This window comes from Quercus suber, unplaced genomic scaffold (assembly GCF_002906115.3).
Source record: "Quercus suber isolate HL8 unplaced genomic scaffold, Cork oak 2.0 scaffold_149, whole genome shotgun sequence".
Taxonomy (NCBI): domain Eukaryota; kingdom Viridiplantae; phylum Streptophyta; class Magnoliopsida; order Fagales; family Fagaceae; genus Quercus; species Quercus suber.
This window is the reverse complement of record NW_027069610.1, coordinates 1,279,924-1,293,658: the sequence shown is the minus strand read 5'-3', so window position 1 is coordinate 1,293,658 and position 13,735 is coordinate 1,279,924. Positions and strand designations below refer to the sequence as shown.

At 37.3% G+C, this 13,735-nt stretch overlaps 2 protein-coding genes across 2 annotated transcripts; one reads left to right on the top strand and one right to left on the bottom strand.

Annotated features, from left to right (window-relative positions):
* Window positions 1-939: 939 nt before the first annotated feature.
* On the bottom strand, window positions 940-3,080 carry LOC136069065 (uncharacterized). Its single transcript, XM_065777142.1, has 3 exons — window positions 2,557-3,080; window positions 1,874-2,075; window positions 940-1,395 (listed from the first exon to the last, which is right to left on the bottom strand). Exons 1-3 carry the CDS (start codon window positions 3,078-3,080, stop codon window positions 940-942), a joined length of 1,182 nt encoding a protein of 393 aa, XP_065633214.1.
* A 1,647-nt stretch (window positions 3,081-4,727) lies between these two features.
* On the top strand, window positions 4,728-5,183 carry LOC136069064 (uncharacterized). Its single transcript, XM_065777141.1, has 2 exons — window positions 4,728-5,036; window positions 5,082-5,183. Exons 1-2 carry the CDS (start codon window positions 4,728-4,730, stop codon window positions 5,181-5,183), a joined length of 411 nt encoding a protein of 136 aa, XP_065633213.1.
* The last annotated feature ends 8,552 nt before the right edge of the window (window positions 5,184-13,735 follow it).

Below are 13,735 nucleotides of genomic sequence, written 5' to 3'. Positions count from 1 at the left end.
CTAGCTCATCAAAAACAGGTTTAGAAATAGGGGATTCTTGTTCCAACAACCTTTCAGTGGGAAGCTTGACATCTTGCCATTGAATCATTTTTGGAACTTGAACTTTAGCATCAGGAGTTGAACATTGAATTAACATAGTTTTACCAAAAGGTTCTCTATGATTTAAACAACCAGGATTTAACTGAGTACCCAACAATCTGTAATAAATGCGGTAGATCAAAGCAAAAGGTTTACTACCTTCATCCATGATATAACCAGAAGAAGCAATATTCAGAGTCAAAACTTTAACAATATTAGGATCATCCAAAGCAAGAGTAAGATCAGGATAACAGTTAAAATAAACAGGACTATCATACAAAGAAGCAGTAATCATACCAAGAATGCTATCTTTAAAGTGTTTAAATCTAGCATCACGTAAACACATAAGAATAGAAGCATTGATACCCTTTCGGGTGAGTGGTTTAATAGCAACTTGAACCATACCAATATGCAAATAACTTTGTTTTTTAGCAATATAATCATTAATATTTCTTTTGGAAAACAAGCAACATTTTTCATGAATTTTCGAAATAGAAAATATTTGTTCAACAGTTCTCACTTTGTAAATGGGATGAAAAGTGGTTTCAGCCCAACTTGTTTTGTAAACAGTTTTAGTATCAATTTTGGGAATGTTCCATTTTCGGAAATCAGGAAGCTCATTATCTTCAACAGTGTGATCTTCTTCATTTACAATATCAGGGGGACAACTAGTCCTGGAGCTGATAGAGGAGTTGGATCTCCACAACTTATCCATACTATCCTAGTTTTAACACTCAGTTATCATGTTTTTCTCACAACCGTTGCATTTCGTAACACATACCCTAAGCAACCCTATACCACACACATGCCCTACACGCCCTCTCTTGGCTCAAACGGGCCTTACAGTCAGGTTCTGGGAATTCACTTTACACCTAGGGTGGCGCCAACGACGATAAGAAGGGGACACAACAACGGAGCACCAAAGGTTCGGACACTCATTTTTCTAGGTTTAGCTGATGATTTAACAGATTTAGAAGAGGAAGCAGGTGCCTCAAGGATAGGGGATTGACCATGTGAACAATCCTTAGCAATGAGGAGAATAGCCGGGGATGAAGAATCTCTGGAGATTGTAGCAATAATTTTCTGAGCATGAGGGAATTTACCCCACCATTTCACATACCAATGTCTAGAGAGAATATCACCATCTTTTTCATACTGCCATTTTAATATCCAAGGTATCTTAAAGCGTTTAACAAAGTGAAGCAAAGGAGGGAACTTAGCACCATTAGCATCAACCTTATAAAATTTCTTGAAACATTCAAAAGCATTAAGTAATGGTTTAGGAAATATTTCATCAAGAGGGCCATGTTGAGACCACTAATGGATGAACCAAAGAGGCAGAGATCCAGTGAAATTTTTATCAAAGTTAACAAACCAGGAATGAGACATGTTTTCATTCTGGTGAAGCATAAATCTTGACCAAGCATTGATGTAATCAAAGTAGGAATAAGGGGATGGGAGAAGAGGACATTGTTCTGGTAATACTGGGGGAAGGACCCCATTTTTCTTCAGTTATAACATTGATAATGTAGACACTGTGGTAAATAATTTTGGAGGTATCAATTTTGTCAAAAATGGTGTTAATAATGATAGATTTCTCATTGCGCAAGAGATCAGAATAATAATTTAAATTCTTATCTTTATGCTCAAGGATCCAGTGAAATCTTGGAGGAAAATAGTTTTTAGCAAGTTTGAGAGGATCAGAAATTGAGGCTCTGTTGGGTTCAATATAAAACATGTTTTGAAAATATTGTTTCTTGATGTATTGAGGGATGTTGGAGCTTTTTGGGAAAACAGTCTTAATAGGTCGGTTAACAGGGGTAATAGCATAAGGATCATAACATGAGGCAAGAACAGAGGAGTAATTGGGCTTAGGGATAGTACCTAGTGGGGTGAAACGGTTAACAATGTCCAAAGAGGAAACAGGTTTTGTTTTAACTGTTGGATTAGGAGTGGCAGGTGTCTTGTCTTTAGACCTTCTACTTGCCATTGGGACACTGCAGAAATTCACGGGTAAGGAAATCAGGGATGGAATTTTGAGATCCTTTAATATATTCAATATCAAAATCAAAAACACTTAAAATAGCTTGCCATCTAGCAAAAATTTGTTTTGAAGCAATATTTTCAACATCTTTCTCAATAACATATTTAGCACTTTTGCAATCAATATGAAGAAAAAATCTTTGGTTTAACAAATCACTTTGAAATTTTGAAATACATAGTACTATAGATAAAATCTCCTTTTCAATAGTACTGTAATTTAACTGTGCATTATTCCAGATTCCAGATTCCAGAATAGAAACGGACAATTTGTTCAGGTGACTTTGGGGAAAGTCTTTGTTTTAAAATACCACCATAACCAATATCAGAGGCATCGGTTTCAACAATTTTGAAAGCATCAACAATTGGAATACCAAGACATGGCAGTGTCTTAACATGAGACTTGATTTTTTAACAATAGAGGTATGGACATCAGACCAAGGTGAAGGATTGCTCTTTAACCGATCAAAGAGAGGTTTACATTGTTTTCTCATATCTTTGTAGAAATCAGCAACATAATTTAATGACCCAAGAAATCTTTGGAGCTGAGTTTTATCACTGATAACATCAGGAAATTTATCAGCAAATTGAATGGCTCTATCAATAGGACGAATTTGTCCTTCGGAGATGTCATAGCCAAAGAAACGAACTTTTGTTTGAAACAGTTTGATTTTCTTAGCAGAGACAACAAGACCATTTCTTTTAATAGTATCTAGAAACGAATACAAATGTTTCCAATGTTCATCAATGGAATTGGAGTAAACAAGAAAATCATCAATATAAACAATGGTGAAGTGGCTAAAGGAGTTGAAAATATCATTCATAATGTTTTGGAACTCACTAGGGGCATTCTTAAGATTGAAAGGCATAACATTCCACTCATAATGTCCAAAAGGAGTGGTAAAAGCAGTTTTGTACCTATCATTCTCACTAATCTGGATTTGCCAAAATCCTGATTTCATATCAAATTTTGAGAATACTACAGCCTCACACAATCTATGGACCAGGTCATTCTTGTTGGGAATAGGATACCGAATTCATTCGGCGCCAACGATGGTAAGAAGAGGACACAACAACAGAGCACCAAAGGTTTGGACAAGCACAGACAAGATACAAAGACTTCCCGACAAAAGGGCAAAAAACATGATAAAAGTCACAAAAAATATAAAAAATACAAAACTAATTTCAATAATTTCTATGCTAAAAAGAAAAATGTTTCTAATAGACATGTTAACCAAAAATCAGGTAAAGGTAAATGTTTCAACTATGGAAAACCTGGTCATTTTAGTAAAGATTGTACACGAAAACCTGGTAAGTTAAAAAATAAGTTTAACATGTTAAATATTGATGATAATGATCAAGAAGAATTATTCAGAATCCTTGAATCAAGTAATACAATAACCTGTGTTACAATGAACCCTAACGTAAGTATATATAGGCAACTAAACCCTAGACTACTAGTACAAGTAGGATTGGGCTTGGGCCTATTACATTGGGCTAATATATGTCTAATATATATCTCTAACACAATTGATTCTATAGAAAAAAAAAATAAAAATAAAAATTAATGAAATCTTTCTTACAAATTGATTATGTAATAAGAAAGTCTAAGTCGATTAATTATATTATGAACTGAAAATGGGATGTTATCAAAATTTGAATACAAAGCTTTATTATTAATTCTGCGTTTCGAAAGGTGAGAAAAATATTTTTAAATAAAATATTATGAACAAAGTTTAGCTACAAAACTTATTGAAGCCTAAACCTAAAACTTTACTCAATAAAATAAATGTTACTATATATTTTAAAAATCTAACCATTGAATTGCATGTTTTACATACTCTTAATATACATGCCAAATTTGTGTCAATCAGATATTATTTACTATATGATTTATAAGCTTATATATCATGCATAATTTTAAACTAAAAAAACTTGCAATTTAAACAATTTATTGATGACATAGCTATTGATCTTTAATTTTTTAGAAATTTTGCAAGCATGAAGGATATAAGATGTAATTCAATAGTGGATTTATCAAAATTCACGTCCAATAAAAATATATTAAGTTTGTAACCTTAAGTTACAACCAATTTTATAGCTAAAATGTGTCCAAATATTATGCCGCAAATTGTACCAAGTTGACCCTAGCATCTAAGAAGTTTCAATAAAATCATATTTTTCATTTACGTTATGCTTAGTCCAAAATAAATGCACACTTTTTATAAACATAATGCTCAATAAAACAATGGAAGGGCATAAATGGGATATATTCCAAGATTTCACAACTAAAATGCATATTATTCAAGCATAGAAATTTTATGCAATCCACACTTAATAATTACACAATATTCAGAGAAAAAAAAAAAAAAACTCAAGAATCACACAATTCTAATAGAAGGCAGTTACAAATCACTAAATACGCACTTATCCTTCAAGCAAGTTTAGCATATGAAGCAAAGGAGGAGAGAATGCAAAAATACCTTAGGCTGATGAAGCACTTAGTACGGGAATTTGATAGGGTGGAATTCATGCAGATCCCCAAAAGCCAAAACATGATAGCAGACGAGATTGAAAAGCAAGCATCGTCAAAAGAAAGACCAACGAGCATGGGCTTAGAGATGGAAGTCCAAAAACACCCTAGCATTGAAGAAGTCTTTACCTTTGCAATCCAGGGCACAAGTAGTTGGATGACTCCGATCATATCCTTCCTCCAAGATGGACACCTTCCACAAGACGTCGAGGAGGCCAAGAAGGTCAAGAAGAGAGCATTTAGGTTCATGATCCTGAATGACACCCTGTACAAGGGAGGCTTCTCCATGCCCTACTTGAAGTGCGTCAACGAGGAAGAAGCCAAGTATATTTTAGAAGAGATCCATGAAAGGGTTTGTGGAGACCATACAAGCTCCAGATCCTTGGTAAGAAAAGTTATTAGAATAGGTTACTTCTAGCCTACTTTGCAGGTGGACGTGAGGGAGCTTGTCAAGAAATGCAACAAATGCCAGAGGTTTGGGAATGTCCAGCGCCTCCTAGCAAAGAAACTGACGACAATATCCTCCCCATGACCTTTTGCACAATGGGGGATTGACATCGTTGGCCCAATCCTCAAGGTAAGAGACAGGTAAAGTTTCTAGTAGTCGTTATTGAATACTTCACAAAATGGGTTGAAGTAGAGGTATTATCAACCATCACTGAAGCAAAAATCCAGAGCTTCGTATGGAAGAATATAATTTGCAAGTTCGGGATTCCATGGACGATCAAATCAGATATTGGGCAACAGTTCGACAGCCAAGGCTTCAGGGATTTTTGTTCAAGTCTAGGGATCAAGAACCAGTTCTCATCCCGAGGACACCCACAGGCGAATGGACAGATAGAGGTGACTAATTGAACACTACTCAAGATCATCAAAGCCATGTTGGACGATGCTAAAGGAGCCTGGCTGGAGGAATTACCCAATGTCTTGTGGGCTTACAGGACTACAGTAAGAATCCCAACAGGAGAAACCCCCTTCAAACTCACTTATGGCACCAAGGCAATAATCCTAGTCGAGGTAGGAGTAACCAGCATTAGACGAGAGATTTTCCATGAAGAAAGCAATGATGATCAAATAAAAGTCAACCTGGACTACTTGGACGAGGTCAGAGACGGAGCTTTTAACAGAATGACAAAGTATCAGTAGAAGACGGCTGAGTACTTCAACAAGAGAGTGAAGCTCAGACGACTCGGCATAAGGGACCTTGTCCTGCGCAAAGTCACCCCGGCAACCAAAGACCCGGCCTAAGGGAAACTTGGCCTAACTTGGGAAGAACCCTACCGGGTCGTCCATTACTCCAGATAAGGTAGTTATCACCTAGAGACCTTAGAAGGGCAAAGGCTACCACGACCATGGAACATTGAGCACTTGAAGAGGTACCACCAATAAGATGTAACAAATAATTGTATTCATTTTTGAAAGCAATAAATGAACTATTCAGTCAATGATCTAATGCATGCAAACGTAGTAGCTTAAATGGTAAAATTGGCTAAGTAACAAGATTTCGTCTAGATGGATGTGAGTTACTGACGAAGCCAAAAATGACAAGATCCCTTAAATGGGTGTAAGTCACAAAAAATTGGCTAAGTAACAAGATTCCGCCTAGACGGATCTAAGTTACTGACGAAGCCAAAAAATGACAAAATCCCTTAAATGGGTGTAAGACACAAAAAATTGGTTAAGCAACAAGATTTTGCCTAGACGGATGTAAGTTACTGACGAAGCCAAAAATTGCACAGAATTAAATAAATATCAGAATCCCATCTCAACAAACGCAAATTACCAACGTAACAGGACTTTATCAATGACTATGTGTCACAACAGACACTCTAAAAAAGTCACAACAATGCAAAAGTGGTAACTAAAGGAACGAAGCAGTCACTAAGTATCATGCAAAGAAAGAATGAAAACAAGTAAGTATAAAAGTCACTGATATAACTGAAGGCCCAAAAACAACAGGCAGCCTACATTGTTTCGATATGATAAAAGCCCATAAACACTAGGCCAAAAATATTTTTCTTAAATTGGAATAAAAACATTGTTCTGAAATTAGAATTAAATAAAAAAATAAAAAAATAAAAAAAAAAAGGCCCAAAACACATAGGGCACCCAAAAAAGAAAAAGAAAAAAAAGACAAGTAACAGATTCAAGCGTCCGTGGCTGCATCATCATTAGTTGGAAGCAGAGGAGCACTCTCGGTGGCATAACCTCCTGGGGCCGTGGATTGGGAGGCCTCGTTAGCAGCCATTTCTTTGTCTACTTCTTCAAGATCAAGGTTCCCAAATCCACTCCAGTAGGGTGCTTGACAAAGTATCGCCTTAGGAGCTCAAATCCTTTGAAGTACCAACTAAAGAGCACAGTATTGTACTCTTCAGTCTACTAAAAAGCCTCAGCGGCTTTAGCAGCAATGGTCTTGATTTTCTCCTTTGCCACCTGGAGCTATTCATCCTTTTCCACCATTAACTGTCGTTCAGCTCTGAGGTCATCCTCCATGACCTTGATCTTCGGCTTCATGGTGTTAGCCTTGTCCATGGCGGCAATCAAGTCTTTCTTCAACTTCAAGTTCTTTGCCTCCAAGGCCGCCACCTTGGACACCGCAAACTCGACCTTGGTCTCCTGAGTAAGATACTCCAAGGTAATGTGAAGGCTCTCCCCCACCACTTGAAAGAAGGAACCAGACCTCTGAAACAATGCCAAAAAAAAAAAAAAATGAAGAAGAAGAAAAGAAAAGAAAAAGAAAAAGAAAGGGAAGATGAATTTACATAAGTACACTACCTAGACGAGCTTGTGGAGATGACAACCCACAACCTCATTAGGAGACATGCCCGAGAATACCTTCAGCTCCTCAGCAGTAAAAGCCTCTTACGCCCTTGCCAGCGCGACCCCAACATCGTCCCAAACACTGGATGAATGAGAGTCAACTTTATCCCTCCCCTTGTCACCAGTACGTTGCCTCTTCCACTGGGGAATGATTTCTTCAACCAAGGTAGCCGAGGACGTTGTCCTCATCGTCTCAGTCCCGGAGGTGGCTAGGGTAGCTGGAGTGACAAAGGTCCCCTTATCCATCACCCGCACAGTTTTGGCCCCAAGATTGGAAAGGGGCTCGTTCTTTTTGGCCCTCATTCGGCGTCATTCCTTGATTGAATTTCGTCGTTATCCCTACAAGAGGAAAACACTTGTTAAAAAAAAAGGAAAAGGAAATAAGCAGCATAGACGAGCTTAACACTTACTCTTTTTTTCCTCAATCTCTATATTTTGCAGGATAAAAGCAGAGGGCTTTGAACCAAGGCAGTGAAAAGCTAGAGTCCGCAAGTTAACCAAATCATCAAAATCATCGATCGTCCTTGCATACTCAATGGCTGCTTCAACGCGTTGCCTGTACCTGTTCTTAAGCTTTGGACTTCTCTTAACTGTGCACAAGATATCAAGCAAGGAAGTTAGTAAGTGACAAAACACAAACCAAAAAAAATAGATTAATGAGATTGATGAAGTACTGGTAGAAAGACAATGCACCTAGTCTCGGGGTTCCCCACCGACGGAGAAACCTAGGGATGTCTCCCTAAATTTTTCCAGAAAGGGTCTCAAACTCATCCCTAGAGACAAAAAAGAATTGGGACTTCCAATACTGAAACGACGAGGGCAAGTCCTTGACGATCCTAGCTTCCCTGACCTAAGGCACTAGCTCATAGTACCCGTACTCCTTAGACTCTTTCAAGTGGTACAAATAAACAAACTCGTCCACCTTTATCATATCCCCGTCGGTAGCAGCCAGCCATATCTCCATACAGCTGACCACTATCCTCCAGGAGTTAGGCATAAGTTGCCCGGGAGTGATTCTGAAGTGATTTAAAAGCTCCATGATAAAAGGGTGGATGGGGAACTTGAGCCCACTCAGGAAGGCAGCCTTGTAAAAGCACACCTCTCCAGGTGAAAAATGGCAGGCTCGTTCCTCTGGTCGAGGAAGGCGAACTCTAACCTTATCGGGAAATTGAAACTTTTGGCGAAATCTAGAAAGGGTTTCAGCATCTAGACCACACTCCTCCCCAAAAGCAGAAAAAACACTAACCTCCCAAGGGATAGAAACGGCAGTGTCATCCCCCATCTTCACTAGGTTGTCACTAGAAGATAACCCAATATCAAGCTCACTAGATCTAACCTCAGATATTTCCCCTCACTCACTCAACAAACCCTCAAACCAATCAATTGATTGACAAAACAAAGGGAACAAATCACCCAACACAACGCCTAAACTACTACCCTCAGAAACAAAGTTTTCAACCAAAGGGGAAAAGGCATGGGAAGCACCTAAAGAAGCCCCTAAACATGCAAAAAAGAAAGAAACTGAGGGGCAAGCTAACTTAACCTCAGAGCTATTGACCATGAAAACCAAAAAATGAAGGAAAAGAGATGAATACTAAAAACCCCAAAAAACCAAAACAAACACAAACAAAAAAAGAAAGAAAAATCAGAAACTGAGCATAATCTATATCTATGCCATAAAAAAGGAGGAGGAGAATAAAGGCATACCTCAAAAGGAAGCACAAAGAGCTCATCCATAGAATGCATCGGCTTAAAGAAAATCACAGAAAAAGATTGGAGAAGAAGAAGCTTAGAGCAATGATTGGAAGTTGGAGAAAGTGAAGGGGAAAGTGAAAAGGGGGACGTTTTAAAACCAAGGCACAAAAACTGAAATTCATCAGGAAACCCAATATGCATACAATTGGAGCATTAGCTCTGCTGGTCAAAACACGCCACGTGGCCACGATGTGTGTGACACCACCACCACGCATTAAATGTGGAGCGAAATCCCAAAAGCCATGTCTGATCAGAAAACCTTTAATCTTCTGATGGTCATCATGACACACCACGATGACCATAGAACCCGAGGGGCAGCTGATGGGACTAATGAACTCACCTCCCTTGGACGATCTCATCAAATACACTTGTCCACCTTGGCAGGACACAAATGAAAATAGGATAACCATTAATAAGAGTATTCAATGCCGTGGACAGTTACCAATCAATGGGCGGACAGTTACCAATCAATGGGCAAACCGTTGGAGCCTCATCAAAACCCATATTCATAAGCACTGAAGTGTTACAAAAAGGGCACTAAAGCCACAATTAACGCCCCAATGGCTAGAAACCAGGAAACGGTATATATACACACTGATCAGAGACAAACCAGGTACATATGTTTCACCTAGAACTACTCTGATATTTATTATTCTTTTATTATTCTCAAAAAACTTCCATATACTAACTTTGGCATCAGAGATGTTGTGGCAGACACCACACCGGTGACCATTGTTGGAGAGATTTTATCTTAGGTTTGCAGGAATAGCGACCGGGATTCATTTTCATCTGACGACCCAACATGACTGACGATCTTACGCATCATCAGCTAATGCTATTAATTTAGCTTCTATTGTTAAATTAGCAGATATTGTTTGCTTTTTAGATTTCCAACAACTAGCACCACTACCTAAGGTAAAAATATAACTAGTGGTAGAGAGAGAATCACCTGACAAAGTATTCCAATCGGCATCACTAAAACCTTCATTCACAACTGGGTACTTTTTATAAAATAAGTCATAGCTTTTGATAACAATTAAATATCTCATGACTCGCTCAATAGCTAGCCAATGATCTTTACTAGACTTGCTAGTAAATCTGCTAAACACTCCTACTGCATATGCAATGTCAGGTCTAGTACAATCAGTAGCATACTGCAAACTATCAATGATGCTAGCATAATCTTTTTGATTAAAAATCCCATCATCATTATTCACAGGAAATAAATGAACACTAGAATCAAAAGGAGTAGCTACACTTTTAAGATCATGAAAATTATATTTTCTTAACATAATGTGATTGATCAAGAAATATTCCATCACATGTTTTTGTAATTTTCATACCCAAAATAAAGCTAGCATCACCAAGATCTTTCGTATCAAAATGGCTTTTAAGCATATTTTTGTCTCATTTATAACATGCATATTTGAGCCAAAAATCAATATATCATCCACATAGAGGCTAATAATATGTAAATTATTACATGATTTAGAATAAATACATTTATCACATTCATTTGATTTATAACCATTCTCAATCATGGAAGAATCAAACTTTTCATGCCACTACATAGGTGCTTGTTTTAAGCCATAGAGGGATTTAGTTAGGTTGCATACCTTGCTTTCTTGTCCAGACTCTACAAAGCCTTCAGGTTGATCTATATAAATCTCTTCCTCTAGGTCCCCATTTAGAAAAGCAATTTTTACATCCATTTGACGAATTTTCAAATCAAAAATTGCAGCAATAGCAATTAACAATCTAATAGATGTAATTCTTGTTACCGGAGAAAAAGTATCAAAGAAATCAAGATCAGCTTTTTGTTTAAAGCCTTTTGCAACAAGTTTAGATTTAAACTTATCTATTGATCCATTCGGTTTCAACTTTTTTCTAAGAACCCATTTACAACCTATAGTCTTACAACCCGGTGGATAATCTACTAATTTCCAAGTTCTATTAGAAATTAGAGATTCCATCTCCTTTCCACATCTCAAAAGTGTGGTATGTGACTTTTTTATGTGGCACCTTATTTAAAACATGACATACAGTTAAAATAACTTCACCCCAAAAATGTAAAGGTGCACCAGATTCAATTAACAAAGCATTTGTTAACTCAATTAAAGTTCTATTTTTTCTTTCAGCCACACCATTAGAAGCAGGTGAATATGGTGCAATAGTTTCATGGATAATTTCCAAAGACTGAGCAAATGAGTTGAATGCACTTAATTCATACTCATGGCCTCTATCACTTCTTACTCTTTTTATTTTTCTACAGAATTGATTTTCAACTTCTTTTAAAAAATCTTGAAATTTTTCAAAAGCATCACTTTTATTTTTCAACAAATAAATAGTTGTATATTTTAAGAAATCATCAATAAAAGTGATAATTTATCTATTTCCTCCACGAGTTAAAATTCCCTCAACTTCACATAAATCAGAGTGAATTAACTCAAGCAATTCGGTATTTCTTACAACACTTTTATGAGACCTTTTTGTAATCTTAGCTTGACCACAAGTTTCACATTTTTCAAAATCTTTTGACAATCTTGGAATTAATCTTAAACTACTCATGATTCCCACATATATACTATTTATATGACACAAACGAGCATGCCAAAAATTAATAGAAGAAAGCATATAAACTGAACTGGTAGACGCTTTATTATTCTCAACATTCAATTTAAACATTCCATCACAAGCATAACCCTTGCCCACAAATAATCCATTTTTAGTGATTACATAATTATCAAATTCCATAGTTTGCTTGAAGCTAGCCTTGTTAAGCAAAAAATTTGACATCAAATTCTTCCTTATGTACGAAGTGTAAAGTATATTTTTCAATATTAGCAGACGTCCAAAAGTGAATTTCAAATCAACCTCACCACTCCCAAGAACCTTGGTTTTGCTAGAGTCACCAAGCATAACAGTTTTTTTCTTCTTTAAAAGGAGTGTACAACTTGAACCAATTTTTGTCATAACAGACATGCCTATTAGCACCAGAATCTACCCACCACCCTTCAACATATTGCACCATATTGATGTCTGTAATCATAGCCACTAAAGGCTCTTCGGTTACATTAGCCTGCAGGATAGATTCATGTTTTCGAAATTTGCAAAATCGAGCAATATGCCCATTCTTGCCACAAACAAAACATGATAAATTAATTTGATGTTGTGAAGGAGATCCTTGGTTCTTATTGTAATTTTTATTCGGGTTTCCCCTTTCTTGAAGTCTATTATTATTTTTGAAAACTCTTTTTTTAGGCTTCAATTGACCATTTCTAGGAAAATGATTTTTGGGCATATTATTATTGGCTGAAATAAGGTTTACCTTTGTGGTGGAATTACCATTGCCCTCTTGTATCATGAGTGCATCTTGTCCTCTAGCCTCCTCCTTTACACAGATACGTGTGATCAAAGTCTCCAAGGATGTCTTATTTTGTTTGTGCTGCAAAGTCTTTTTGAACTCCCTCCAAGATTGTGGTAGTTTATCAACTATGCCAGCTACCACCAAATTGTCTCCAATCTTTATGCATTTGGATCTCAATTCTGCCACAATCATTTGGAAATCCTATGCTTGATCCACCACCGATTTTCCATCCACCATTTGGTAATGAAAATCTACTAGATTATCTTTTTTATACTTATCTATTTTTTCTTGATGGAGACTATATTCTTCCTCACTCATCTCATCGGTAGAAACTTTTGATGGATTCTTGTCAATGAGGATGTAGGCGACTTTTCCATTTTTGATACCTCTACCCTTCACCTCTCCCTTGCACACGTATTTAGCTCAATATCTTATTCAATTCATATTAGCCCATTAATCACCACAATTAAAAAGAATAAAATAGTCTCTCTCTTTTTCAATGTAGGATTAAATATTTTCACTAACTCCTCATCTTCCATATTCACTCTCACATCTTTACATTTATTCATTTTAATTAATTAATATTAAAATGCTCCAACAATAACCAATAATAACTTATCACTTAGGATTTATTATGAAAATATTTGGACGTAACACCTCTCTCTCTCTCTCTCTCTCTCTCTCTCTCTCTCTCTCTCTCTCTCTCTCTCTCTCTCTATATATATATATATATATTCCTTGTTGTCTGGTCAGGTACGGAGTCATTCAGAGGTATCTCCTCAAGCCTCTCGGCTGGCTCCGTTGCGCTCCGGTGTTCTTCTATGTTCATGGTATGGAGTGGTCATCCATTTCCATCATGGCTACGTAACATCTCGCGTGCGGCAATCTGATTTCCACGTAGCTCTCCGACCCCGTGTTCTGTTGGGAACTTGATCATCAAATGATATGTTGAAGGCGCCGCCCTCCACGCATTGAGGGTGGGCCGTCCTAGGATAGCGTTATAGGCGGACGAATGGTCAACCACGAGGAACGTCACGTCCTTTGTGATTTGCTGGGATAGTCGCCGGCTGTCACAGTCACGTAACCGCGCCCAGCGGAAACACCTTTGCACCTCCAAAACCAACAAGTGGGGCGTTGTTCAC

Excerpts from the sequence above, each read along its gene's own strand:
- LOC136069064 (XM_065777141.1), top strand. The coding sequence starts at position 4,728 with ATGGGCTTAGAGATGGAAGTCCAAAAACACCCTAGCATTGAAGAAGTC. Across the intron at positions 5,037-5,081 it reads ATACAAGCTCCAGATCCTTG|GTGGACGTGAGGGAGCTTGT; the intron begins GTAAGAAAAGTT and ends CCTACTTTGCAG.
- LOC136069065 (XM_065777142.1), bottom strand. The coding sequence starts at position 3,080 with ATGAAATCAGGATTTTGGCAAATCCAGATTAGTGAGAATGATAGGTAC. Across the intron at positions 2,076-2,556 it reads AAGAGCAATCCTTCACCTTG|TGTCCCAATGGCAAGTAGAA; the intron begins GTCTGATGTCCA and ends GAATTTCTGCAG. Across the intron at positions 1,396-1,873 it reads TTAACCGACCTATTAAGACT|TGGTCTCAACATGGCCCTCT; the intron begins GTTTTCCCAAAA and ends TTCATCCATTAG.